The sequence below is a fragment of the Orycteropus afer genome, unplaced genomic scaffold (genome assembly GCF_000298275.1).
Source record: "Orycteropus afer afer isolate SDZICR_OR568_19922 unplaced genomic scaffold, OryAfe1.0 scaffold00099, whole genome shotgun sequence".
NCBI lineage: Eukaryota > Metazoa > Chordata > Mammalia > Tubulidentata > Orycteropodidae > Orycteropus > Orycteropus afer.
The window spans coordinates 6,343,191-6,370,251 of record NW_006921686.1 but is presented as its reverse complement, the minus strand read 5'-3'; the positions used below and the strand labels follow the sequence as shown (position 1 = coordinate 6,370,251).

The 27,061-nt window shown below is 40.9% G+C and overlaps 1 protein-coding gene across 1 annotated transcript in view; it reads left to right on the top strand.

Moving 5' to 3' along the window:
- Positions 1 to 3,420: 3,420 nt before the first annotated feature.
- The window catches only part of LOC103198899 (zinc finger protein 234-like), a 70,940-nt gene continuing 47,299 nt past the window's right edge, over positions 3,421 to 27,061 (top strand). Inside the window, exons 1-4 of the mRNA XM_042781254.1 lie at positions 3,421 to 3,435; positions 5,101 to 5,227; positions 8,574 to 9,326; positions 9,579 to 10,137. Coding sequence (XP_042637188.1) covers positions 3,421 to 3,435; positions 5,101 to 5,227; positions 8,574 to 9,326; positions 9,579 to 10,137 — 1,454 coding nt within the window. The remainder of the gene's footprint in view (positions 3,436 to 5,100; positions 5,228 to 8,573; positions 9,327 to 9,578; positions 10,138 to 27,061) is intronic.

The following is a 27,061-nucleotide window of genomic DNA, read 5'->3' as shown; positions in this document are numbered from 1 at the left end:
GGTGGTACTTCTTTTCTCCCTATTTGAAAAATGAGATTGAGCCACAAACCAAAAAAACCAAACCCACTGCTGTCGAGTTGATTCTGACTCATAGTAATCCTTTAGGACATAGTACAACTGCCCCATAGGGCATAGTTCTATACTGTAAATCTGTATAGAAGCAGACTGCCACATCTGTCTTCTGCAGGGTGGCTCATTGATTCAAACAGCCAAACCTTTGATTAGAGGCCTGGGGCTTTAATCAACTGAGCCCAGTGGTCCCGACTGAACCATAGGGAGTATAAATTATTTACCTGGAGTCACCTGCTTGGTGCAAATGGTCAAGAACATGGTTCCTCACTGAAGTGGTGCCTGATGATGTGCTTCTGAAAGGTGACAGCCACAAAAACCCTGTGAAATGCAGTTTTCCTTTGGAGTGCATGGGTTTTCCATGAGTCATTTTCAACTCCAGGGCAACTGGTTTGGTCCAGTTTTTTAGTCACCCAACTAATAGGAAAGGATCTCTGGTGGTGTAGTGGTTAAAGCACTTGGCTGCAAAAAGAAATATTAATGGTTGAAACTCCTCAGCTGCTCTGTGGGAGAAAGATGCGGCAGTCTGCTTCTGCAAAGATTACAGTCTTGCAAACCTGTAGGGCAATTGTACTCTGTCCTACAGCGTCAGTGTGAGTATGAAGGGACTCCACGGCAACGGGTTTGGATCTGGGTTTGGAACTAGTGGGAGGCGGAGCTGGTATTGAAACCTAAGATGTCTGAGTCCGGAATTCATAACCTCTCTCATCTATTCTTGAGCAACACAGAGCTGGCTGCATTCAGCTTGGTTGTGGGCTTAAAAAGCAGAATAATGGGCTTGACCATTTCTGTGTGTTTTGGTAAAAAGCATTCATTTCATTTGATTCGAAATAATGTTTCATAGTCTTACAGAGCAATGTTACTGTGGAGTATTCAGAAAATACAGAAATATGCAGAGAAAAAAGTTTCTAATTACCTATGATATAAAGATGGCTGCCATGAGCTTGGGCTGCATTTCTGGGTAGTGCTTCTTTTGGGTATTTGTATGTCTACGTATAAATATGTACCGAACTGATATCACGCTTTTCATGTTTCTCATATTATCTTTCTAATTTTGGAGATTTCCTAACGGTTTGTTTCTGTTGATGATGTCAACTTTGTTCACTTGGCTGAAGTGATACCTGTCAGATTTCTTCAGTATACTTTTATTTCTTTTAGTAATTAATAAATTATGGGGAAGTTCATTTATTAGGGGGGATTTAACTGTGAAGACCAGCTTTCTCTTCTCTGCTTATTTATTCATTCAAATATAAATTCCATATCAATTTGGATGCAGAATCTTTCTTGAGCTATACATAGAAACCACCCAATTCAGATGTACAATTCAGTGATTTTTAGTAACTACTGAGTGGTGCAGCTGTCCCCTTGAATCAGTTTGGGAACATATTCCTCCCCCAATTAGGCCCTTTATTCCCATTTACAATTGATCTGCATTCTGACCCAAACCTCAGGAAACTACTGACATCCTTTCTTTCTAGGTTGTTGTCAGGTGCCACTGAGTTGGTTTTTAACTCATGGCAACCCCCTGTGACAGAGTAGAACTATTTCAGAGCTTTTCTTTGGCTGAGATCTTTCCAGGAGCAGAGAGAGTCAGGTCTTGCTCACAGGACTGCTGGGCAGGTTTGAACTGACAGCATTTCAGTTAGCAGCTGAGCACTTAACTGTTGCACCACCAGTGCTTCTTAAATTTGCCTATTCTGGACATATCGTACAGGAGCTCTGGTGGTATGGTAGGTAAGGCATTTATCTGCTAAACAAAAGATAGGTGGTTCGAATCCACCAGCTACTCCATGGAAGAAAAATGAGCATTCTGCTTCTATAAAGATTTATAGCCTTGGAAACCCCGTGAGATCACTATAAGTCAGAATCGACTCATGGCAGTGAGTTTGGTTTTGGTCTGGATGTCTCTTAACAAATGGAATCAAACACTATGTGGTCTTTTCTGACTGGCTTCTTTCACTTAGCATGTTTTCATGGTTCATCCAGAATATAGCATGCATGTCTTTTATTCCTTTTTTTTTTTTTTAACTGAAAACTGTCCTACTGTATAGCTTATATACCACACTTTGTCTATCCATTCACCAGTAGGTGGACATTGCTGTTGTTTAGTTTGGAATTGTTAATAAAGCTGCCATGAACATTCATATGCAAATCTGTGTGCACATTATTTATAGTTCTCATGGGTGGATACCTACGCATGGAATTGCTAAGTTGAGTGGTAGTTTCATGTTTAACTTTTGTGAAAATACCAAACTTTTTTTGCAAAGTGGCTGCAGCGAACTATTTTTTCTCCCAAATACTGTGTTTTTTAACAATAACTAATTACTAATATTTTTCTTTTCTCCATGCATATGGGTCAAAAGGTCTTTTCTGCTTTATGACAGAAATTCACTTGTTTTTACACACTTTAGAAAATAGTTATTTTATGCTAATTTAAATATTATTCCTAAGGCATTAATTTATTAGAAAACACAGTCAAGCCAATTCAACAGATTTTTCAGAGGTTACATGTGACCTTCACTCGACAGACAAATCACATTGGAACCCTGTCTTACCAGGTCCCTGTGGTAGAGACACCCTGTATATGAGCAGTTTCATACTGTAGACCTTCATGTGCTTTTCTATATCTGAGCAGCTCTGGTGGCGTAGTGGGGAAGGCATTTGGCTGCTAACCAGAAGGTCGATGGTTCAAATCTCCCAGCTGCTCTGTGGGGGAAGATGAGGCAATCTGCTTCCATAAAATTTTAAGCCTTGGAAACCCAATGGGGGTCGCTGTGAGTTAGAATTGCCTTGATGGCAGTGGACTTCCATAGCTGCAAACAGTTATGAACCCTGCCAGTGTTCTAAGAGCTTTCCCCACCTGCAACAGTCCCATCAAAGGTGACTCTTTTACTTCTGTCTCACAGATGACAGAATTGAGGCAAAGAGATGCTATTAATTTGCCCAAGAGGACACAGCTGGTGATGTGCTGAGATTTAAACCCACATATTTATTGACCCCAGAGCCCAGTCTTATTCAGTATATTGTCTCAGTATCTATTGGACCAGAATCAGAATTGCTGCCTTGGTGGCCACAGTGCAGCACTGGTGATGGGGCCACTGTGTGCAGCTGTGCAGAGTGTTCCCTGAATCACAACTGAAGGGTGCAAGGCATCTGGTGCCCATGCCATGCTCTGCTCACCAGGCTTGGTGCACCTGCAGCCACCTGGACGAAGGGGCCTTTTGGCTGATTCACAGGATGCTTACCTGTAGGCAAACAGCATCCCTGACCACGTTTTATGCCTTCTCTTTTCTCTCCTTCCACAGTCTGGCTTCTCCAGGACTCTGCCCAGCACCAGAAGTAGGAAGAGAAATGAGCACGTTCAAGGTGAGTTGGGTTTGCTGTTCTCGTTGTCAAGGTTCTGTCTCACTAGTCCGATTAGACACATACTCTCTTTCAGGGGGAGACTCAAGGAAGACAGCAGGCATGTCAGGATCCTTTGTGTGCCAAGCTCACTTGGTCTGATTTTGATTTCCTTTGGATTTGTTTTTAGTTTTTGTTTCATTTTATTGTTCTTTTATTTAAAAAAATCAGATGAAAATAATGAACAAGAATGAGCAGTTCTCCCCCTTTACTACTTCCTGTTTTATAAATTAGTTGTTTTTATTTTCTCATTTTCACATGTGCATTTATAACTATATTTGTATTCATACTATACATCTAATTTTAAATTGTGCTTTATCATTTAATACTATATAATGTTTGTTTTCATGATCACATCACATTCCCATTGACATACCATTTGGTTTTTAATTACTTCCTACTCATAGACATTGGGATGATTTAGGAGTTCTATTGTTGTAACACTATGGTAATCATTTGCTGTATAAAACCCTTTACCTCTAAAGCCATTTCTGAAAAGCATCTATCAGTTTTTTTGTCCTCAGTGTACTAGAAGCTCAAATGGAACAAGTACGTTTGACACAGGGTACACCAACTGTTTTGTAGCTACCAGTTACCCTCGGGTTGATTCTGACCCAAGGTGACCCTATGTATTTCAGCAGAACTGCACTCTGTGGGGTTCTCAGGGCCATGACCTTTCAGAGGCAGATCGCTAGGCTTTTCTTCCAGGGTACCACTGGGTGGGTTCAAACCGCCACCCTCACTTTTGACCAGTTGGCTACAAATTTTGGGGTTTTTCACTATCCCCTCATGTTGAGTAATTCGCTAAAACATCTCACAGAACTCAATAAAACAGGATTATAAAACATAACCAGCCAAAGGGAGTGATACATATGGAGAGGCTGAGGAGGGTCCCAAAGACAAAGCTTTCATTGTTTTCAAGGACTCATCACCCACCTGGCACGTTGACGTGTAACAATATGCAGAATGTTGTCCACTAGGGAAGTTCACCTGGGCTTTTGTGTCCAGAGTTTTTAATGGGATTTCATTACATTGCACGATTGATTAGATCAAGGCCAGTCCCCTGTTCTGTCCTAGAAGTTGGGGTGTTTGCTTGAGCATGGTGGCTCCAAGGCAATAAATTGAGTGTTGCAAATAATAGATGTGTTGTGTGACTTGACACTACAGAGGTCTAACTATATACCTGTCCAAGACAGGTTACCAAAGTCTTGCTCTTGCTAGTTAGGCAGAGAGTAAAACTGTCATGATTAGTGTATATGAGAGGTAGAAGGTGGGTGCTATCAAAATCTCTCAAAATAGTAAACTTTTCTGGGGTAATTGTTAATATGAACTGAAAAGTAAAACATATGTGTCCCAGCATGCAACATTTAGAGTTCTGGGGGTTTACTCTGAGGACACCAAGTAAAAATACAAGGGCTGTCATTCATTGCCTCATTTTCAGTGAAGCTAAGGAAAATCAGGGTATGGCATTGGCAGGATACAAGAAGGGCTGGGAAATCTACACATTGAGTTGTTCCACAAAATCTAAAATGACTCCTCCCAGCCCCCATCTTCCACGCTTGTGAGTGCTGCCCCTTTTCAAGTGGACACTAGTTCTGAGACTGAGTATATTTGTATTTGATATTGTAGGAATCAGTGACATTCAAGGATGTGGCTGTGGTCTTCACTGAGGAGGAGCTGGGGTTGCTGGACTCTGCCCAGAGGGAGCTGTACCGAGACGTGATGCTGGAGAACTTCAGGAACCTGGTTTCTGTGGGTGAGGACAGCCTCCCTCTGGAGTTTCTTTCTTCAAGTGTTCAAGGCTTTGGGCTTCCTAGAATGGTCACCTGAATTCGGGGAGCTGATTCTCCTACCAATTTAATTGTAGAAAATATCAGAGCTCCTTTGGAGGGAAGGAGTACATTGTAGCACAAACTCTAGCCAGTTGCATGAGGGGAGCGAGAGCCAGTGGGGAAATTTAATGAATGTAGACATTCATTAGAAGTTGGTCTGTCTCTGTTTTAATAATACATATTTAGTCAAATATGTCTGGGCTTTAAATAATTGATATTTCTTCAGGTGGGTCATGTTAGAAAAAATGTGAAAGATGCTACTTTTGATTAGTTGATGAATATCAGTGGGACCCACATTTCCAGTAAATTTTACTGTTGATGTGTACATTTGATTATGTGTATATGTGATGGTTAGTTTTATGTGTCAGCTTGGGTAGGCTATGATTGCCAGCTTTTTTGCCACATACTAGTCGAGTTGGTGTCATGGATTCATGTGATTAAACCATTGGTCTTGTTAGATCATAGTACCTTCTGTAATGTAATCTAACATATTATAGCCAACCAATAGTCGAAATGGGTGTATTCTGCCTCCAGACTATAAATAGCTATTTTGGTAGAATTGTTACACAGGGGAAGACAGATGTCTTGTGAGAATCATCTATAAGCCAGGGAACCTCAAGGTACCAAATAATGCCCAGGGCTACTGACAAGGAAGGAACCGACAAAGCTAAGACCTGTATTTGGACTGATGGCCTCCAAAACTGTGAAAAAATTAATTTCTCTTCTTTATACCACCCACTTGGGGATTTGTGGTACAATAGTACTAGGTAGCTAAGAGAATAAATTCGTTTTTTGTGGTTGCCATACTATAATACCACAAACTAGGTTGGCTTATAAGAATAGAAATTTATTATCTCATAGTTCTCGAGGTGAGAAATCCAAATCAACACGTTAGTGAGCCATGTTCTCTTCAAAGAGTCTGTGGGAGGATACTTTCTTGTCTTTTTCACCTTCTGGTAGCTTCTGGCTTGTAGCTACCCTGTCACATACTGTTCTTCCATTTGTGTGTGTCTCTATCTTTTCTCAAGACATCATTCTATTGGATTAGAATTTACCTAGTCCATTTTCAGAGACTGTTTCCAAACCAGGTCATGTTCACAGGTACCAGGGGTAGGTCTGTCTTTAACAGACCTTTGTAGGGGACACAATTCTATCCATGACCCTTTGAAATATTTGATATTTTTTATATGATACATGTACCTAAATATGCAAAGTATTGCTTATGTTATTGCTTTTCCTTATGGTTCCTGTTGATTCATATTTTATCTACATGATAAAATTAACTACATGATACATCTTCCTAATTTTTTTTGCCAATTAATTTCTTTTTATTGTAGTAATATATATAAAATGAAACATTTCCCATTATACCATTTTTTATGTATACACTTCAGTGACATTAATTACCTTTACCATGTGCAACCCAATTTTTCATCCAAATTTCCCAATTATTTTTATCACTCTTAACAGAAACTCAAGGAGCTCTGGTGGCCTAGTACCTAAGCCATTTGACTGCTAACCAGAAGACTGGTGGTTCAAACCCACCAGCCACTCCTCGGAAGGAAGAGGGGTCACTATGAGTCAGGTCCGACTCAACGGCAGTGAGTTTGAGTAACAGAAACTCGGTGCCCCTTTACCAATAACTCTCATTTTTGTTCTCTCACTCACCCACTGTTCTAGATATTTCATATAAATGGAATTGTACAGTATTTGGTGTCTTGTGTCTAACTTATTTCACTCAGCATAATGTTTCCAAGAGTCATCCGTATCATAGGTATATCAGAACTTCACTTCTGTTTTTGGTGGGATAATATTCCATTGTATGAATGTACCACATTTTTGTTTAAATGTTGATCCGTTGATGGACACTTGAGTTATTTCTACCTTTTGGCTATTGTAACTAGTGCCTCAGTGAAGATTGGTGCACAAGTATCTGAGTCCTCACTTAAAAGTTTTTTGGGTGTACCTGTATCTAGCAGAAGGAGCCCTGGTGGCATAGTGCCTAAAGCATTTGACTGCTAGCCAGAAGGTTGACGGTTCAAACCCACCAGCCGCTTCGTGGAAGGAAGACTGGGCAATCTACTTCCATAAAGATTTACGGCCTCAATAACCCAAAAGAGGTTGCTATGAGTTGGAATCGACTCAATGGCAGTGAGTTTGGTTTGGTTTATACCTAGGAATGGATTTGCTGGGTCATATATGGTAATTGTGTTTATATTTTTGAGTCACCACCAAAGTGTTTTTCACATTGTTTATAATTCTTCCAGTGATAGATAAGGGTTCTATTTCTTCTCAATCTCACCAACGCTTGTTATCTTCCATTTTTCTGATAGTAGTCACCTTAGTGGGGGTGAAGTGGTATTTCATTGTGGTTTGGATTTGCATTTCCTACTAACTAATGATGTTGAGTATCTTTCCCTGTACTTATGGGTCATTTGTATATATTTTTGGTGAAATGTCTGTTGAAGTCCTTTGCCCAGCTTTTCAAAAAACTGAGTTTTTTGCTTTTATCTTGTTGAATTGTAGAAGTTCTGTATATCTTCTGAATAGTAAACCTTTATCATATATTTGTTTCCCAAATATTTTTTTTCCATTCTGCAGATTGCCTCTGGACTTTGTTGATAAAATCTTTTGATGCACAAGTTTTAAATTTCAATGAAGTCTAAATCTATATTATCTTTTGTTGTTCATGCTTTTGATATCATATCTTAGAAACTATTGTCCAAGTATTACCTCTGTGTTTTGTTCTAAGGATTTTACAGTTTTTTGTTCTTAAATTTAAGATCTAGGTCCATTTTGAGTTCATTATCTGTATGGTGTGTGGGATGGGTCCAGCTTCATTCTTTTGCATGAGGTAATCTAGTTGTCCCAGCTAAATCTTCATAATTTATTAGTTTGATAATTTCCTATGAAGATTATATGCTGACTTTGAAATTCAATAAAAATAGCAACAGGTTAGCAGTTTTCATCATATTACCTGGTTGGTGTTTTTTTCCCCCCCATTATATCTTAGATTTCTAATGCCTACAATATATAGATGATTTGGTGTGGTCTAACAGGTCTCGTTAATGCTTAGTGAATAAGAGCATACTGGACCACCTTTTCATTTCTGTAGCCTTGTAAACCAGAGAATATTTTACCCAGTGAAAAAGTGAAACTGAATCATCCTTTGGTTTGTTAAAGTCTCATGCTCTGTCCTAAATGTGAAATATTGAAACCTCTGAACAAAGCTTTCACTTGTCCACATCTCTGAATTTTCTGTCATCACAGGAGACCAAGTCCAAAGTGAGATGGAGACTGCTCCAGAAGCAGGACCACATGAGGAGCTTTCCTACTGGCAAATCTGGCAACCAGTTACAAGTGACTTAACCAGGTGTCAAGGCCCCATGACAATTAATTCTCAGTTCCATAAACACGATGATGTAGCCTGCCACGTTGGGGCAGGTCTGTCTATTATTCACACAGAAGAGAAGCCTTATCAGTGTAACGAGTGTACAAAAACCTTCAGTGATATCTCCAGCTTTGATCTTCATCAGCGATTTCACTCAGGAGAGAAGACTCACACGTGCAGAGAATGTGGAAAAAGCTTCCGTTATAGCTCAGTTCTTCATATTCATCAGAAAATTCACATGGGGCAGAAATGCTGTAAGTGTGATGACTGTGACAAGGAATTCAGTCTGAACTCACATCTGCAAACTCATCAAAAAGTCCATGCTGTAGATAAACCACACAAATATGAGGCATATGACAAAGGCTTCCATTCTAGATTTGCATTTAATGTTCACTGCAAAGTCGACACAGGACAGAAACCATATAATTGTGAGGAATGTGGGAGGTCTTTCATCTATGCTTCACATCTCCGGGAACATCAGAGAATCCACACTGGGGAGAAACCTTTCAAATGTGACAAATGTGGTGAGAACTTTCGTCGTAGGTCAACACTTAACATCCATTACATGCTCCACACTGGAGAGAAGCCATACAAGTGTGCTGAGTGTGGGAAAGACTTCCGTCAGTCTGCTGGTCTTCGGACCCATCAGAGAATCCATAGTGGAGAAAAACCATTCATATGTGAAGTGTGTGGGAAAAACTTTATTCAGAGATCACACCTTCGATCCCATCTGGGAGTCCACACAACAGAGAGACCATACAAATGTGTTCTGTGTGGGAAGAGTTTTATGATGAAATACAATTACGAATTTCATCTGGTAGTCCACACTGGAGATAAACCCTATAAATGTGAAGTATGTGGGAAGCGATTTAGTCGTAGGGGAGATTATAATATTCATTGTAGAATCCACACGGGAGAGAAACCCTATAATTGTGAGGAATGTGGGAAGGACTTCAGCCGTAGATCAGCCCTTAAAGTTCATTGCAGAGTGCACACAGGAGAGAAACCTTATAATTGTGAGGAGTGTGGGAAGTGCTTCATTCGTCGATCAGAACTTAATGTTCACTGCAAAGTCCACAAGGGAGAGAAACCTTATAATTGTGAGGAATGTGGCAGGGCCTTCATTCAGGCATCACGTTTCCGGGAGCATCAGAGAATCCACACTGGGGAGAAACCATTCAAATGTGATACGTGTGGTAAAAACTTCCATTTAAAATCAACACTTTATAATCATTGCAAAATCCACACAGGAGAACAACCGTACAAATGTGAGGAGTGTGGGAAGGGCTTCAACTTTCCCTCAAAACTTTTTGTCCATAAGAGTGTCCATACAGGAGAGAAACCCTACAATTGTACAGAGTGTGGGAAGCACTTTAGTCGGGGTTCATATCTTCGGAAACATCAGAGAGTCCACAGTGGAGAAAAGCCACTCAAATGTGAAGAGTGGAAAGAGATTTGGTCAGAATTCCCACCTTCAGTCCCATCAGAAGGGTCACAATGGAGAAAAGTTGTACAGATATGAAGAGGGTGGGTAGGGCTTCACTTGAAACTTGAATCTTGGTATTCATTAGGGGTCCACATGGGAGAGGAACCATATAAGTATGAGGAATGTGATAAATAATCATAACTTCAGTTGTCATTTTATCATACTGTCCATGCTGGAGAGAAATCATACACATGTGATATGTTTGGTAAAGCCTTCCATTGTTCTTCACAATTTTAGAGAATTCATACTGGAGAGAAACCTTACAGATGTGAGGCATGTGGTTGCCATTTCTGATTGAGATTATATCTTCTGAGTCTTCAAAGATTATATCCAAAATGAAAGCCACTCTTGTTGAGTTGATTCTGACTCTCGGTGACCCAATGTATGACAGTAGAATTGCGCTCTAGGATTTCTTGGCTCTAAGGAGTTGTAGTGGTATAATGGTTAAGTGCTTGGCTGCTAACCAAAAGACTGACAGTTACAACTCACCAGCTATTTAATGGGAGCAAAGATCTGATAATAAAGGTTACAGCCCAGAAAACCCTATGTTGTTGTTGTTGTTATTTGCCGTCGAGTCGGCCCCGACTCATAGCTACCCCTCCTTGGGTTTCCGAGGCAGTTACCACTACGGAAGTAGGATTGCCCAACCTTCCTTCCGAGGAGTGGGTGGTGGGTTTGAACCGCCAGCCTCCTGGTTAGCAGTCAAGTGCCTTAGGCACTATGCTACCAGAGCTCCCAGAAAACCCTATAGGGAAGTTCTATGCTGTCATATGGGGCCACTGTGAGTCAACACTGACTTGACAACACACAGCACTCATTACAGAAGCACATTACCAAGCTTTTCTTCTATGGCACTACTGGATGGGTTCAAGCGGCCGACCTTGAGGTTTTAAGTTGAGTATTAAAAAATTGTACCGTCCTATGACCAGAAAGACTCAATGGTGGTGATAATTTTTATTTGTGAGAGTGGCAAGAACTTCAGAGAATATTCAGAGTAAAGAAACTCTATGAAATGATTTATAAATCTCATGTACCACCTGAGTTCTAGTAATCATTAGGTTTCATAGGTGGGAAAACATTTGCTAAACATAGCTCAACACATCCCAGTAGTCAAGAGATCAGAGACAGGAGAACCATTGTAAGTCGTGCAGTAAGGGCTTCTCTCAGAACCTTGGTAGTTATCACATACAGGTAGTCCCCAACTTGTGATGTGTTTGAGTTAATAGTGAACCCCACTTACAGCCATCTGGTATTTTTTATTTTGGTATGTCTTATCATTAGTAATATGTTCTTCATACAGTGTAGCTGTGTATAATTTGCTGACGTTACCATTTTCAGATCACATGTTCAAAGATTGGATTTATAAAGATACTGATAAAAAAGGCAATAATAATGAAAACTAAAAAGAAAAAAAAAAGATTAGATTTAATGTCAGAACTGACTTATGACAGAGTCTTTAGAAAAGAACCCAGTCATATGTCAGGAATTACCCGTATCACTCAGGAGATAGCACTTAGAATAAGAGTTCGCTGATGTCTTTACAAAAGTGTAATGATGGACATGAGTATCGTTGTCCACTAGAATGTAAGGTCCACGAGGGCAAGGCCTTTGCTGCTGAATCTACACAACCTTAATATAGACTAGCACTTTGTAGGTGTGCTCAGTACTTGTTTGTTAAAATCAAAAGGAGGGAATGTGCAATATTTGAAAATTGTATCAAGAAAAAGAAACAGGAAAAAACAAAGTTAATTCAGGGAAGTAAACATAGAAATACAGAAAACCACTTGGTACTGCCATCCACAATATTATTTTGATATTCACCTAATATGTATGGCTCCTTTCCTCCTGTCTTCTGTTATCGTTAGGGTATTATTATTTGGGACTGTGTCTAGTGTTCTTTCAGCTGTATACAGTATGAAGCCTACTATACAAGAAGACTTTGATTAATCACTACAGACTACAGGGCTGCTGCTGTTACTTGCTATCAAGTTGATTCCGACTCATGGCAACCCCATATGTACAGGGTAGAATTGCTCCTAAGGGCTATTATATTATGTGATTGTTCCCATAATGGATTGAAAAAGTTTTGTTAAATCTTTCAGTAGCAGGACACTGCTATTAAACATCTGAATATTTTTTTCAGCTGTGTTAACATAGGGCTGTACTTTAAACAATTTGAAAGTATAAGTAGACGTTAAGTAACGGCAAAAATATTCTTAATCTTTGATTGGCCATTAATTGCTGAGTCTCTATGTTCCATGAAGGCTTTGATATGATTGGGTTCTAATTGCTGTATCATTTCTTTTATGGAAACCTTTCCAGTAGAGGCTGTGCCAGAGTTGAACATTTCATTGAATTTATTGTTGGGGTGGAACTGACATTTCCATGCTTTCTCTGTTGGTGGCAGTGAAAGCACATAAGTATGTAAGAGTATACATCAGAATGTATCATTTGCATTTCTGTGCAAATTTTAGGATTGAAATTTATGATTAGGAGATTAAATCACTGAAATCAGGAATAACCCATCAGTAGTGTCCCTGAATTCCCATCAGTGTTATCCCTGAATTTTTAATGGAATTAAAAGTGTTTGTTAATAGGAATTTGAGTTTTGATATTTTCTGGTAGTAATATGAAACCAATAAAATTATGGTATAAACATGTAATAACAACATAGTATGGAATTGGGAAACCATAGCCTTCATTATATTGTCATAAATCAGCCTCTCCATCTCTCTCCCTCTCCCTTCTGTTCTCCCCTCACTTTCCTTTTTCCTCTCTCCATCTCTCTCTTTGTGTGTGTACATATGCAGAAGATAATGTGTGAAGGAATACTTTACTTAATTGATTTTTCTTTTGCAAGGAGCATTTTCTGGGGTTTTTCCATTTCATATTTCAATAAATTACGTATTTGAACTTTTCAGTGAGCATTAGTCTTACCAAAGCAATAAATTACGTAAGATAGAAACTGGAGGGGAAGAAACAAAACCTCACTGCCATCAAGTTGAATCTGACTCATAGCAACCCCTCCTGGGGTTTCCAAGGTGGTATCTACAAAGTAGATTGCCCAGCCTTCCTTCCTAGGAGTGGCTGGTGGGTTTGAACCACCAGCCTTCTGGTTAGCAGTTAAATGCCTTAGGCACTACGTCACCAGAGCTCCTTAGAAATTGGAGAAGTAGTAATTAATACTACTTCTTTACACTAAAGTACTCTGTGGTGCAGTGGTTTCCTTTATGTGCTGTTTTACCTTGGTTCTTTGCTCCTGATTCTTTGAAGACTTCCCCCTAGGCCCTGAGAAATTGTTACCTTTGCCCTAATTCTTTGGAGAAACAACTTGGGTGACCTCCCAGGTTGCTTTCTACCACATAGGGTTGTTACTTTTGCCAAAGTCTTTGCTGGCAGAAAGGCCTGAGTTGATTAACATCTCATGGGTAATTGTGGATTGATTGAATTCTGGTCTGGTGAGAGATGTCCCGCCTTGTAATTTATGAGGATCAGGATATATAAACAACTGAAATGCAGAGGTTTTAGAGAGGCTTGGTTGAAGAGATGTTGGGTAAGATCTGTGCTTGTCAAGGAGCAGAATCATGTGGAAGCCTATTGGTCCCAAAGGTGCTACACTGGCTGTGGGCTATGCCAGTTAGTGGCAGAGTGGCCCAATGGCAGAGAAGACTGATAGGACAGAACAGCTAAGAGAGCTGAGCAAGGTGCTCCACTGGCTGTGAGCTGGGCCAGTTAGTTGTGGAGAGCCAATGGTGGAGAGGCCTGATGGCAACAAACAACCGAAAGAGCTGAGGGAGCTAATATCCTGGTTATGAGCTGGGCCAGTTAGCAACGGGGAGGCCTGGAAGCATAGAGCAGCTGAAAGAACAGAGCAAGCTGCTGTACTGGCTGTGAGCTGGGCCAGGTAACGGCAGAGAGGCTGACAACAGATAGCCTCATAGCAGAGAGCTGTTACTAGGAGAGCACCACCTGAGAGCGCGGATTGAGCTGCTACATTGGATTTGATCCTGGCTAGTTAGAAGCGGAGAGGCCATTTGGTGGAGAGCAGCTGATCTTTCTCAGTAGCTGTCCTGCAGTGAAGAAGGGAAGAATGTGCTGTACTCCGGGGACCTTTCCTGACCTTGCCTGTGTGCTTCTTAATCCTAATCTTGAATTGTTCCTGTCACTTCCAAGTTGATCCCGATCCCAAGCTGTAGCCTATTACTTTCTTAATAAACAACATAACTCTGAGTGTGGTCTGTGAATTCTGTGTGGCCATTACAATAATCTATTGAACCCAGCAGAGAAGTGGAATATTGTGGGGGAATGGCTGTTGTCAGAAATAGTGAGGAAGTTGGAGATTGGAGATGTCTGACTTCCACCTTGTAGGAACCACCTTTGTGCTGATCCTGATTCTTATCCATCATAAATGTAGAGAATTCATTATGCTACATTACAGAGTCATGACATGATTACTCTAGATATCATATGCCATATAAAATGAAGGGACAGGGCTCTGGAAGTCAATTTGAAAAATAAAACAATTATCTGGTTTGAATGCATAGACAGGGTTATGAGTGTGAACAAGTATTTGCTAGGAAATAGTGTATGACTCTTCTCTAGGCATAAATGCGTAACAGGGAGGGAAAATCCTGCGGATAGAAACAAAGGGGGTAGGGATATGTTGTGAAGGTAAAAAATCAAAGATTACCTGAGGAGAAGGTGAAGGAACATAGCATGAAAAGCAACAGAGCCTCTTAGGATGTGGAGTCAGTAAGGACCACGAGCAAGTTTAAAAGCTGTACCATGCTCTCAGCAACTATCATGGTGATTGATGTACACTGGTTATCTAACTAAGGATACAGGTTTTCACAATTGATTTGTTGGACCATAGTTTCAGAGAATAGTAGTAGCACCTGGGTGTCTCCTGTTGTTGGGCCTTTATTTTTTTGTTCACAGCCAAGGGAAGAAAGCTGTGTCATTTTCAGTGTTTCTTAGTCCATCTCTCCAAAGTGCATTAGGTTTCCAGCCTTCACTCCCATCCACACTCAAGTTCAGTCACTAGCCTTCTACCTAATCCTGTATTTCCCCTATGCTTTGTGGGGTCATTGAGCTTCAATTCCAACTTGTCACCTGAGTTTTGATTTCTTTTTGTTGTTCTCTCCTCAGCTTTCCTATTTTAGCTTTGAGCTTGAGTATATTTTAACACATTGGGGTGGAGAGGACTGTTTCAGATTAGCTTCCTTCACATTTGAAAAAGGAGGGAGGTATCCCCCTTTAAACTCTTAATCATATTTATTGGATAGCTATTTAAGGATTTGAGTCCAAAACTGCAATATCTCCTAATTTCACATTCTGAAATTCTAGTCTAAAGCAGTCCTGCTGTGAACTTCTTGGCTCAGTTAACAAGTGCTGCTATAACAAAAATACCATAAATGGGTGGCTTTGAAGAGTAGAAATTTCTTCCCGTACAATTTTGGAGGCAAGAAGTCCAAATGAGGGGATAGGCTCTAGAGGAGGGTTCTTCCCTGTGCCTTCCAGCCTCTAGCGACCGGAAACCCTTGATACTTGAACATTCATCTGCCTCCATCTCCGTGTGACATATACCCCTGTGTGTGTGTCTTTGTCTAGTCTCTTTTTAGAGGACACCAATTGGATAGAAGTAATTAGGTTTGAGACCCACACTACTCTGGTGGCCTCATTAAGATAACAGAGTGACATGATTACATGCGTTACGTTTTACAATCATTGCTCTGTTCCAAGAAATGGCGCTTTGTTAATGTAACTCTTCTTGGCTCAGATGCCCACTTCCCTTTGCTTCCAACTTCTATTAATTGTCATATCCTCCCTGTTTTTGTCAACTCTTATGTAAAATCTTCAGATATTTGTATACATATAAATACACATAAGTATGTATAAAATTATGTTTCATCATATTTTTCCCCAAAATGGGAATATATTATAATTTTCTCCTTTGGTTCAGGAATGCCTTGACAGCTATGGCTGTAACTGTAATTTATTTCTGTTATGGCTGTATATTCCACCATGAGTATGTATCACATACTACTTCACTGAGGTGAAGCCTCAGTCATTCCCTGTTAACGGAAATGTCATTGTTTCCTTTTTTCCTACTACAAATACTACCATAAAGAATCTTTCTGTAAATATATGTTATATATTGGTGCTTTAATTACCATGGGATAAATTTCCAGGTAACTCGGAATTTCCAAAATAATCATTAGATAAACTTTATCTTTGGAGTTATTTCTAAAGTGAATATGATTCTCTTTGTCTCTCTGTCTCTTTGATCTTACCTTTTTATATTCTTCCTTGAAAATGTATTTATTCACTTGCAGAAGATAGACTTTTTTTAAAGTAGATTCCTAGAGTCGTGATTTTAGGCACTTTTCCCATTGAATAAAAGCATCCTTTTTTTAAAATTCTTTACCTTAGGGGAGAAAGTTCCCCAAATACCAGTTTCCAGTGTAGATTTCATAGCAGCAGGCAGCCCGTTTTGTCTTGTACAGGTCAACATCCGGGTTACTGTTAGACCTGTATGCCTTTTCCCATACCAAAGACAGATGATTTTGGGTGGAAATAACAAGAAGAGATACAGAGCTGGCTTTTGCTCATAAGCCTGGCTGCCTTAGTCATCCAGTGCTGCTGTAACAAACACCACAAATGGACGGCTTTAACAGAAATCTGTGTTCTCACAGTGTAGGAGGCTAGACATTCAAAGTCAGGGTGCTGGCTTTAGGGAAAACCTTTTTCTGACGGCTCTGGAGAGAGGTCTCTTCAGCTTACTTCTTGGTTCCTTGGAGATCTCCATGTGGCTTGGCGTCATCTTCCCTAGTCTCTGCTCTGTTCACTTGTCTAATTACTTTTCTATCTCAAAACAGATCTACTCAAGACACACCCTACACTAGTCCTGCGTCATCAACATAACAAAGATAACCCATTCCCAAATGGGATTATTAACACAGGCATAGAGGTGAGGATTTACACACCTATGTTTTTTTGACATTATTCAATCTATAATGTTGTTGTTATATGCCACTGAGTCAGCCCGACTCATAGAGACCCCTCCTTGGGTATCACTACGGAAGTAGGATTGCCCAACCTTCCTTCCGAGGAGTGGCTGGTGGGTTTGAACTGCCAGCCTTCTGTTTAGCAGTCAAGTGCCTTAGGCACTATGCTACCAGAGCTCCTTCAATCTGTAATACTGGCCTTCAATTAAAATAGATTATGCATGTTGTTTTGGCCTTTATTTCTTACCAAAAACATCTGCAGGCAATTCATTTAAACAGTTGAGGATGTTACTGAGTTCTTACCAATTATATTTTCATGCAGAAAATAATTTTTAAAAAATTTTAATTAAGTTTCTGCTGTGTCCAAATCACAGGGGCTAAGGACTTCATACAGATTTTGAGTGAATAAACACAGAAACAAGTAATCACTTTAAAAGATGTTATTTTCATCCCTTGGGATATGTCAGTTATACATGTTTTCCTGATTTTTTCCATGTTATGGTTCACCAGATGATTATTATAGAGTAGTTCTTTAAGTTATCTAAAACTGAAAGTTACTGTTTAATGCCTAAGTTTGCGTGAAATAATGGCATCACCCTTACGTGCTTCGTGAAAGTAGTTCATTGTTGTAAAAATACAGATATTTCACTTTGCAGCTACAGTGATACCTGTGAGAGCTGGAGCTCAGTGGGACTGCTTTGTTTTTCCGGGTCTTGTAAGTTTTGTGCCTTTGAAAGGGGCAATCTTACCACTTTCCTGTTCCTCTCTATTGGTGGAAAATATTTGAATTTTGCTTCTCTGACAGGTTTCCACCTTACACAGGTTTTCACTTTTGCAAGTTTTTACTGTATATTTTTTAATCTTTGTATATTCTCCCTCTCAATTTCTTTTTGAAAATTCTTTGTATTCCATGGTAATCCATAAGTAAACACTGAAGAGTAAATTCACATTTTTCTAATATTTTCAATAGGGCTCCAAATTATAGGTAGAAAGTTTGTGCAGAAAATCATTGATTTAGATTTATCACAATAGGATTATGTAGATCCTATTTAGTCTGTTTTACCAAAGAAGGAAACCTTTAAGTCACTCTTCCTATGTACAGGGAAATGAAGTTTCTACTTGTAACTTCTTTGTAGGATGTTACTATGGGTTGGATTGTTTGTCCTAAAAAAGATATGTTAAATCCTAACTCCTGAAACCTCAGATTGTAACCTTATTTGGAATAGTCTTTGCAGATGTAGTTAGTTAAGATGAAATTGTACTCAAGTAACATGGGCCCTGATCCAGTATGACTGGTGTCCTTAGAAGAAGCAGCAAAGAGACACAGAAACAGAGAAAGAGGCATATGTGAAGGCAGACATTGGAGTGATGCATCTGCAAGCCAGGGAATGACAAGAATTTCCAGCAGCCACCCTAGCTAGGAAGAAACAAGGAAGCATGTTCCCCCAGAGCCTTCTTGGAGAACATGGGCCTGCTAACACCTAGAGCCTCCAGAATTGAGACAATAAATTTCTGTTGTTATAAGTCACCCAGTTTGTGGTATTTTGTTATAGCAACACTTAGGCCACTGAGACAGCTATCTTTTTGGTGGGATATAGTTACCACATTTCCCAGCTGTGGCTCACATGTTATTCTTGCTGTGATTCCAAATGGGGCTCAGTAATGCTCTTGGAAGTGGCCAGAAAATATCCTAGCAGCGTCTTTTGCAGACTCAAATTGTTTTTCATATGATGCCCAACTTACTGATTTTTCCTTCTATGGACTGTGCTTTTGGTAACTCATCATTATGCCCTAGGTTCCAAAGACTTCTTCCATGTTATAAAGTTTCATAGTTTAAATTACCATCTATGATTCCATTAGAATTAATTTTTTAATAAAATGTGAGATTTAAGTTTGTTTTTTTTCTTTTGGCATATGGTTGTCCAGTTGGTCAGCACCACTGATTGAATGCCATATCCTTCCATTTAGTTGCTTTTGTACCTTTGTCAGAAATCAGTGAGCTTATTTTATCTGGGGATATTTCTTTGTTCTCTGTTCTGTGCCATTTTTCTGTATGTTCCTCTGACAATATCACTCAGATTGATAAGTGCTAAAACTGGGTAGACTGATTTCTCCCACTTTATTATTTTTTCTAGAATTATTTTTAGCTAATGTAGTTAATTTTCCTTCCCATATACATTTTGAATAATCTATATCTCTAAAAATTCTTAGTGGCATTTTGATTAAAATTACAGTAAATCTTATCAATTTGGGGAAAATGACATCTTTACGAGGTTGAATCCTCCAATCCATGAACATGGAATCAATTTCCATTTTTTAAATCTTCAGTGACTTCTTTTTTTATCAGTTTTTTCTCATTTTCAGCACAAATCATGTATGTGTATTGCTATAGTCATCCCTCAGTATTTCCATTTGTTCATCTGTGAACTTGTAAAGTCTAAAATATGAGCAAGCCATTCTAGCGTACAATGAATGGTGAAACAGGCACAAGGTAGACATTTCCATTATAAAGGGGAGAAATGGGAGGAAAAGAAAGGATAACAGGTCCAAAACCTAGCAGAACAAATTACATTAGCTCTCAAGTCTTGGAAATACTCCTCTGTTCTCTGAATCCATCTGGACATGGCCCCACGCTCCAGAGTCTGGGAATTGGCCCTGCTCTGGGTTCTGGGTGGAGGGCTCTCGGCCCTGCGCTTCAGCCCCACCTTCCAGGTTCACTGGGATGGCAACTCTCTCCCTTGGCTTGGTGAAGCTCCATTGTAGTCCATCTGAGGGTGACTCCAGCCCCTCAGCCACAAGAGGCCCAGTTCTACTGCCCATCTTGCATGGCAGCCCCTTCCTCCCAGCTTTGGGTGGCGGCCCCATCTTGGCACACCTGACTGGAAGCCCCGCCTTCATAACTAAGATGCTGAAGACCTGACTCTGAAACCTAGGAGGCCGTGGCCCCACCCCTTGAAACTGAGACGGCTGGCCTTCCAGTGCTCCTTCAACAATTGTGCTGATCTCCAGCCTTCTCCAGGCATGGTTTGCGTTCGTTTCTTAGACAACAGATGTAGCTCCCTTGGCCTCTTTCCTGCCTGTAGAATTCCCACAGGCAGACAGCTCTTGCTCCTTTCTTCCTGTTTCTGTCCCCTTCAGTCTAAGCTGATCGGTTTTCTGCTGTGGGGGTTAGAGCCATCCTTCAGAGGCTTAATCTCTTTAAGCAAAAGATTATGTAGCCATGTCCTCGGTGAAAATTCTAAGACATATTTGTACCCCAGAGTTTGCCATGTCTTTTAAGTTTTGTTTTTATTGTGCACAATTCATTTTTAAACCCATGTCTTTCCTCTCCCATTTTACTATGTGACAAGGAGGAACCATGCATATATTAGAGAAATTGTTGTTGTTGTTGTTAGTTGCCATCAAGCCAGCTCCAACTCACTGCGACCTTATGTACAACAGACCGAAACACTTCCCAGTCCCATGCCTGCTGCACAATCCTTTCTATTCCTGAGCCCATTGTTGCAAAAAAAACAAAAAACAAAAAAAGGAACCATGTTGTTGTTGTTATGTGTCATCAAGTCGGACCCGACTCATAGCGACCCCTCCTTGGGTTTCTGAGGCGTTATCACTATGGAAGTAGATTGCCCAACCTTCCTTCTGAGGAGTGGCTGGTGGGTTTGAACCGCCAGCCTTCTGGTTAGCAGTTAAGTGCCTTAGGCACAGCCCCTTTAAGATCTTACTTAGAAGTCTCCTGAGCCAAATAGCCAAGTTCATCATGTACAAGTTCTATACTGCACCAAACGTTTTAACATAATTGAGACACGTTCTTGGCCACTGCATGAAAGCATCACCCTTTCACCACTGTCTGTCCAATCACGTGTTCACCGTCCAGTCACGTGTTCACCATTTTCTTTTAAAGCCTCTCCAGAAGCACATTTAACGTCTGTATGTCTAGCAATGCTGTTGATAGAGCCATCTGTATTTTCTAAGATGATAGAGACTTTTTCTATGGCTCTCCTCCCTTTCTTTCGAGCCCTCACCAGAATTTGACATCCGTAATTTTACCAACAGTCTCTTCAAGGCAATCTAGGCTTTTACTACTGTTGTTGTTGTTGTTATGTGCCATTAAATCGGATCTGAGCTTTTACTTCTGGGCACTTTAAAACACTTAACAGCCTCTAACTGTTACCCAATTCCAAAACCATTTCCACATTTTTGGTGTTGGAGCAGTACTCCCACTTCTTGGCATTGAATTCTGTCTTAATTACCTCCCTCACTCACTGCTGTCGAGTCAGGTCCAACTCATAGGACCCCTCCTTGGGTTTCCAAGGTGGTATGTGTACAGAAGTAGACTGCCCAATCTTCTTTCTGAGGAGTGTCTACCTAGTGCTCCTATAGCAGAAAAACCAGAAGTGGGTGGCTTTAACAAACAAATTTGTTTTTTCATAATTCAGGAGGCTCAAAGTCTAAAACCAGCGTGCCAGCCCTAGGGGTAGGCTTTCTCCCTCTGTCAGTTCTGGGGTAAAGTCTTTGTCTGACCAGCTTCTCTTTCTTGGTTCCTTGGAGATCTCCATATGGAATGGCATCTATCTCCTCCCTCTCTGCTTGCTCCTCTTTTTATATCTCAAAGGTGATATCTTAAGACATACCCTCCATTGATATGGCTTCTTAACATAACAAAATCCATTCCCAAATGGGATTCTAACCACAGGTTTAGGGGTTAGAATTTACATCATATTTGTGGGGACACAATTCATTTCATAACAACACCCAAAGGACAAGCAACAAAAGAAAAGATAGTTAAATTGAACTTTATAGAAATTGAAAATTTTGTTAATTACAGAATATTATCAAGAAAGTGAAAAGACAGCCTACAGAATGGAAAAAGTATCTGTAACTTATATATTGGGAGCTCTGGTAGCATAGTGGCTAAAAGCACTTGACTGCTAACCAGAAGGTTGGAGGTTCAAACCCACCAGCCACTCCTCGGAAGGAAGGTTGGGCAATCCTACTTCCGTAGTGATACTGCCTCGGAAACCCAAGGAGGGGTCGCTATGAGTCGGGGCCGACTCGACGGCACATAACAACAACAACAACAACTTATATATATGATATCTAGGAGCTCTGGTAGCATAGTGCCTAAGGCACTTGACTACTAACCAGAAGGCTGGTGGTTCAAACCCACCCGCCACTCCTCAGAAGAAAGGTTGGGCAATCTACTTCCATAGTGATACTGCCTTGGAAACCCAAGGAGGGGTCGCTATGAGTCAGATCTGACTTGACGGCATGTAATAACAACAACAGTATCCAAAATATATAAAGAACTACTACAACTTCAAAATAAGGAGACAATTCAATGAAGAAAATGGGTAAAGAACTTGAATAGACATTTCTCCAAACTAGGTATACATGTGGCCAACAAGGACCTGAAGGACATGACATCCTTCTTGTTGTTAGGTCTTGTCGAGTCGTCTGCGACTCACAGCGACCCCGTGGACAGCAGAACGAAACCCTGCCTGGTCCTGCGCCAGCCTCACAATCCCTGCTGTACCTGAGCCCATTGCTGCGGCCACTGTGTCAGTCCATCTCGTTGAGGGCCTTCCCCTCTTTTGTTGACCCTCCATTTTACCAACCTCAACATCCTTAGTCATTAAAAAATAAAAACTCATATGCACTGCCATTGAGTCAATTCCAGCTCATACCAATCCCCATTGTGTTTCCAAGGATGTAAATCTTTACAGAAGCAGACCACCTCCTCTTTCTTCTGAAGACTGGCTGGTGAGTTTGAACCACCCTTGTGGCTGTTAACAGATGAATATATAAACAAAATGTCATATAGTTGTATAATGAAAATTTAGCCATAACAAGGAATGAAATACACATGCTGATGTGAACAAACCTTGAAAACATTATGCTTGGTGAAATAAGCCAAACAAAAAGGCTTGTATAAATATTGTCTAATTCCCAACCAAAACTTACTGCCACCGGGTCAGTTCTGACTCAGCATCTCTATAAGACAGATCTTCCCCATAAGGTTTTCCAGGCTATAAATCTTTACGGAAACAGACTGCCTCATCTTTCTCCCACAGAACAGCTGTTTGGTTCAAACTTCCGACCTTTTGGTTAGCAGCCCAGTACTTTAACAGTAGCTCCAGTGCTGTATAATTCCAAATATCCAAAATTTGTAAATCTGTGTTTGCCAGGGGTTAGGAGGAAGGGGCATATGGAGACTTACTGCTTAAAGGCAGTAGGGTAACTTGGGATGATGGAAATATTTTGGCACTTCATATTGGTGGTGATTGCACAACATGAATGTACTAAATGCCACTGAATTAGATACTTCAGAATGCACAATTTTATGTTATATAAATTTCACATCAATAAAAATTTTTAATTGAAAGTTTAAAAATAAAATCTAAAAAGTTTAATAAAAATTATCAGTGTATTTTTTACTCTATATTTTCAACAATAAAACCTTTTTAAAAAATAATTTTGAAAAGACTATTAAAACATTTTTTCTAAGGTCAAAAAACTAAAAGAATATTTGCAATTTATTTTCCAGGAAAAGGCCTAATACCACTATATAAGAAGACCATTTAGATATTACCCTTCTTTCACTCATCTGACGAGCAGTGGTGACACAGTGGTTAAAGCACTTTGCTGCCAGAGCAGTGACCTACTGCTCTGGTGGCGTAGTGCCTAAGGCATTTGACTGCTAACCAGAAAGGTGGTGGTTCAAACCCACTAGCTACTCTGTGGAAGGAAGACTGGGCAATCTACTTTCATCAGGATTTACCACCTCAGAAACGCAACGGGGGTCACTGTGAGTCGTAATTGACTCCACGGCAGTGAGTTTGGTTTTTGGCACTGCTACCTAGGTAAATCATTACCAGTCAAGTGCTTAAAGATTTTATCTCTTGGCTCATTGGTCCTTTTCCAACAGTAGTGCTGCTACAGCTGCAGGCATTTAGACTTCAGGCCGTTCTGTCCATGGAGTATTTTCCGCTGGAAGATTAAGAGTAAGGTAATGCAGGCTCTGGGGTTGGTAACTCATATTACCCTCTCGAGGTCGGGGTGATGGATTTTGCTCCCCTCCAGCACTGTGGGAAGGGCCGCCAACTCTTCCTTCCTAAAAGGGCTAGACGGAGGATGCTCTTCTCTAATGGTATTCTGGGAAATGGAGTTGATTTGTGGAATCCAGTGCACTTCCACTAACGCAGTCAGTTCTGTGGGATTCAGGGAAGTACAATCCTGAAACTCCGTGCTGTATCCGTCATGTCTACTCCAGGCCTGTGGTTGCTGCAGCGTTTCCTTTATGGCAGTGATTCTGTTCCAAGCAACGCTACTCTCCCTAGTTTGCTGAACTTAACGCTTGGTCCCACGACGACCAGGCTGTGCATTGGAAGGAAAAGTAACAACAGAGAGCAGAGGTTTTGAGGCGCGAGGGCCGGTTTGCGTTCCTCTTCGCCGAGCCTCGTAGCTTCATGACGTTTGGGTTGTTGGTGGGCAGGCTTGAGTTTGCGTGGTTTCAGGCTGTCTCTCCCGGGCTCTCCTCTCTGCAAAGCCGTGCCCTCCACACCTTCGAAACCACTGCCACTTCCTCGCTGTTAACTTTGGGTTAGTTACTTGATCTTTTTCTGCCTCCAGATGCTCTTCTGCAAAATGGGGATATTATTACTTTCCTAAAGGATTGATTTGACAATTACAAACACTACAAATAAATGTCTTCAAATAGTTCATGACACTTGGGGAATGGTGGTGTCTTGCTAGTACTGTTGTTTCTTGACAAACCTCAGTCCAGGAAAGCGGTGAATCCCACATGGTGTCAGAGCGCCAACTGCAGTGCCCCTTGTCCTCTCTGATCCCTGCAGAATTAGAGGACCCAAGACCCCTCTGATCTCTCTCTCTCTTTTTTTTCTTTAATAAATGAGAAAGTTGCTTCCAGCTGATACTGGACCATAGGAGTGGGTGTTGTTTAACTGGGTTTTAATGGGGACAGAGCCCCAACCATGTATTTCATACCCTTCTTTCTTTTCCCGCCCTGACTTCTTTTTCAAAAGGGACTACAGGGAGGTGGGGGACAGACTTCTTGGCTCCTGGCAGCAGGGCTCCAGGTGAGTAAGGCTTGGTTCTTCTATAAAGATGTTCACAGAAGTGGGAGAATGTGTGGACCCTGTATTCAGGCATAGATAGTGGTATTGGTGGCATATAGCCTAAGACATTTGACTGCTAACCAGAAGGCTGGCGGTTCAAACTCACCAGCCACTACTCAGAAGGAAGGTTGGGCAATCTACTTCCGTGGTGATACCACCTCGGAAACCCAAGGAGGGGTTGCTATGAGTCGGATCCAACTCCACAGCAGTAGTTGCATTTTGCATTTAGTTCTAAGTTCCATTCTAAGAGCTTATACAAATCAGTACAGTTGGCAACACCAGTATGAAATGGTATTGCTGTTTTCCCTGATTTAAAGATGAGGACACACAGGAAGCATAATCTGTTGCTTCTCACCCAGCTGTAGGAGGCAGAGCTGATTTGGAATCTCTCCCATCCCACTGCCATTGAGTCCATTCTGACTCATAGCAGTCCCCATTGGGTTTCCAAGGCTGTAAATCTTTACATAAGTCGATTGCTTCATCTTCCTCCCATGGAGTAGCTGGTGGGTTTGAACCACTGACCTTCTGGTTTGCAGTCAAATGACTTACCTCCTCTTGTTGTTGTTGTTGTTGTTATGTGCTGTCAAGTCATCTCCGACTCATAGCAACCTTACATACAACAGAACAAAATACTGCCTGGTCCTGTGCCAACCTCACAATCCCTACTATACCTGAGCCTATCACTGCAGCCACCATGTCAGTCTATCTTGTTGAGGCCTTCCCCTCTTTTGTTGACCCTCTACTTGACTACACATGACATCCTTCTCCAGAGACTGGTCCCTTCTAACAACATGACCAAAGTAGATGAGATGACGTCTGGCCATTCTCGCTTCCAAGAAGCATTCTGGCTGCACTTCCTCCAGGACAGATTTGTTAGTTCTTTTAGCAGTCCACAGTACTTTCAGCATTCTGCACCAGCACCGCAACTCAAAGGCATCAACTCTTCTTGGGTCTTCTTATTCATTGTCCAGGTCTCACATGCATATGAAGCGATTGAAAATACTATGGTTTGGGTCAGGTGTATCTTAGTCTTCAAGGAGGTATCTTTGCTCGTCAGCACTTGAAAGAGGCCTTTTGCAACAGATTTTCCCAATGCAATACATCTTTTGATGTCTTGGCTGCTGTTTCCATTGGTGTTGACTGTAGAACCAAGTAATATGAAGTCTTTGACAACTTCAGTCTTTTCTCCATCTATCATGATGCTGCTTATTGGTCCAGTTGTGAGGATTTTTGTTTTCTTTATATTGAAGTGTAATCCATACTGCAGACTGCAGTCTTTAATTTTCATCAGTAAGTGCTCCAAGTCATTCTTACTGTCAGCAAGCAAAGTTGTGTCGTTAATGAGTCTTCCCCCAATCCTGATGCCATGTTCTTCATATAGTCCAGCTTCTTGGATTATTTGCTCAGTATACAGATTGAATAGGTACGGTGAAAGGATACAACCCTGACGCACTCCCTTCCTGATTTTAAACCATGCATTATCCCCCTGTTCTATTTGAACAACAGCCTCCTGGTCTATGTACAGGTTCCTCATGAGTACAATCAAGTATTCTGGAATTCCCATTCTTCTCAGTGTTATCCACAACTTGATACCTCCTCTGTTGTTGTTGTTGCTATGTGCCGTCGAGTCAGACCTGATTCATAGCGACCCCTCCTTGGGTTTCTGAGGCAGTATCACTATGGAAGTAGATTGCCCCATCTTCCGAGGAGTGGCTGATGGGTTTGAACCACTAGCCTCC